The sequence below is a fragment of the Fukomys damarensis genome, unplaced genomic scaffold, assembly GCF_012274545.1.
Source record: "Fukomys damarensis isolate Sample0158 unplaced genomic scaffold, DMR_v1.0_HiC HiC_scaffold_37, whole genome shotgun sequence".
Taxonomy (NCBI): Eukaryota; Metazoa; Chordata; class Mammalia; order Rodentia; family Bathyergidae; genus Fukomys; species Fukomys damarensis.
Genome location: NW_022900949.1, coordinates 3,637,412 through 3,637,683, shown reverse-complemented (window position 1 = coordinate 3,637,683; position 272 = coordinate 3,637,412). Strand labels below are relative to the sequence as shown.

Here is a 272-nt window from a genome sequence, read left to right as displayed (position 1 = left end):
CGGCTCGGGGCTCCCGAGAGGGCCGGGGTGCCGCCGGAGTGACTGTGCGGGAGCTCGGAGCTGAGGGCCTCTCTCTCGGTAGTGAGCCCCGTCCTGGGCGCAGGGTGATGATGCTGTCGTCGTCGTTGTTGTTTTTTGGTACCGGGGATGAACTAGGACCCTTGTGCTCGTGAGGCAGGGGGCGGAACCACTGAGCTAAATCCCCGGCCTGGGCACTGGATGTTGAGGCTCCCAGGGCCCAATGGGCCCTGCAGGGACGAAAGCCTGCCGGG

The 272-nt window shown here is 66.5% G+C and overlaps 1 protein-coding gene across 1 annotated transcript in view; it reads left to right on the top strand.

The window, feature by feature from the left end:
• Adamts10 (ADAM metallopeptidase with thrombospondin type 1 motif 10) overlaps positions 1–272 on the top strand; it is an 18,105-nt gene that overhangs the window by 15,518 nt on the left and 2,315 nt on the right. Inside the window, exon 21 of the mRNA XM_033759422.1 lies at positions 83–104. Coding sequence (XP_033615313.1) covers positions 83–104 — 22 coding nt within the window. The remainder of the gene's footprint in view (positions 1–82; positions 105–272) is intronic.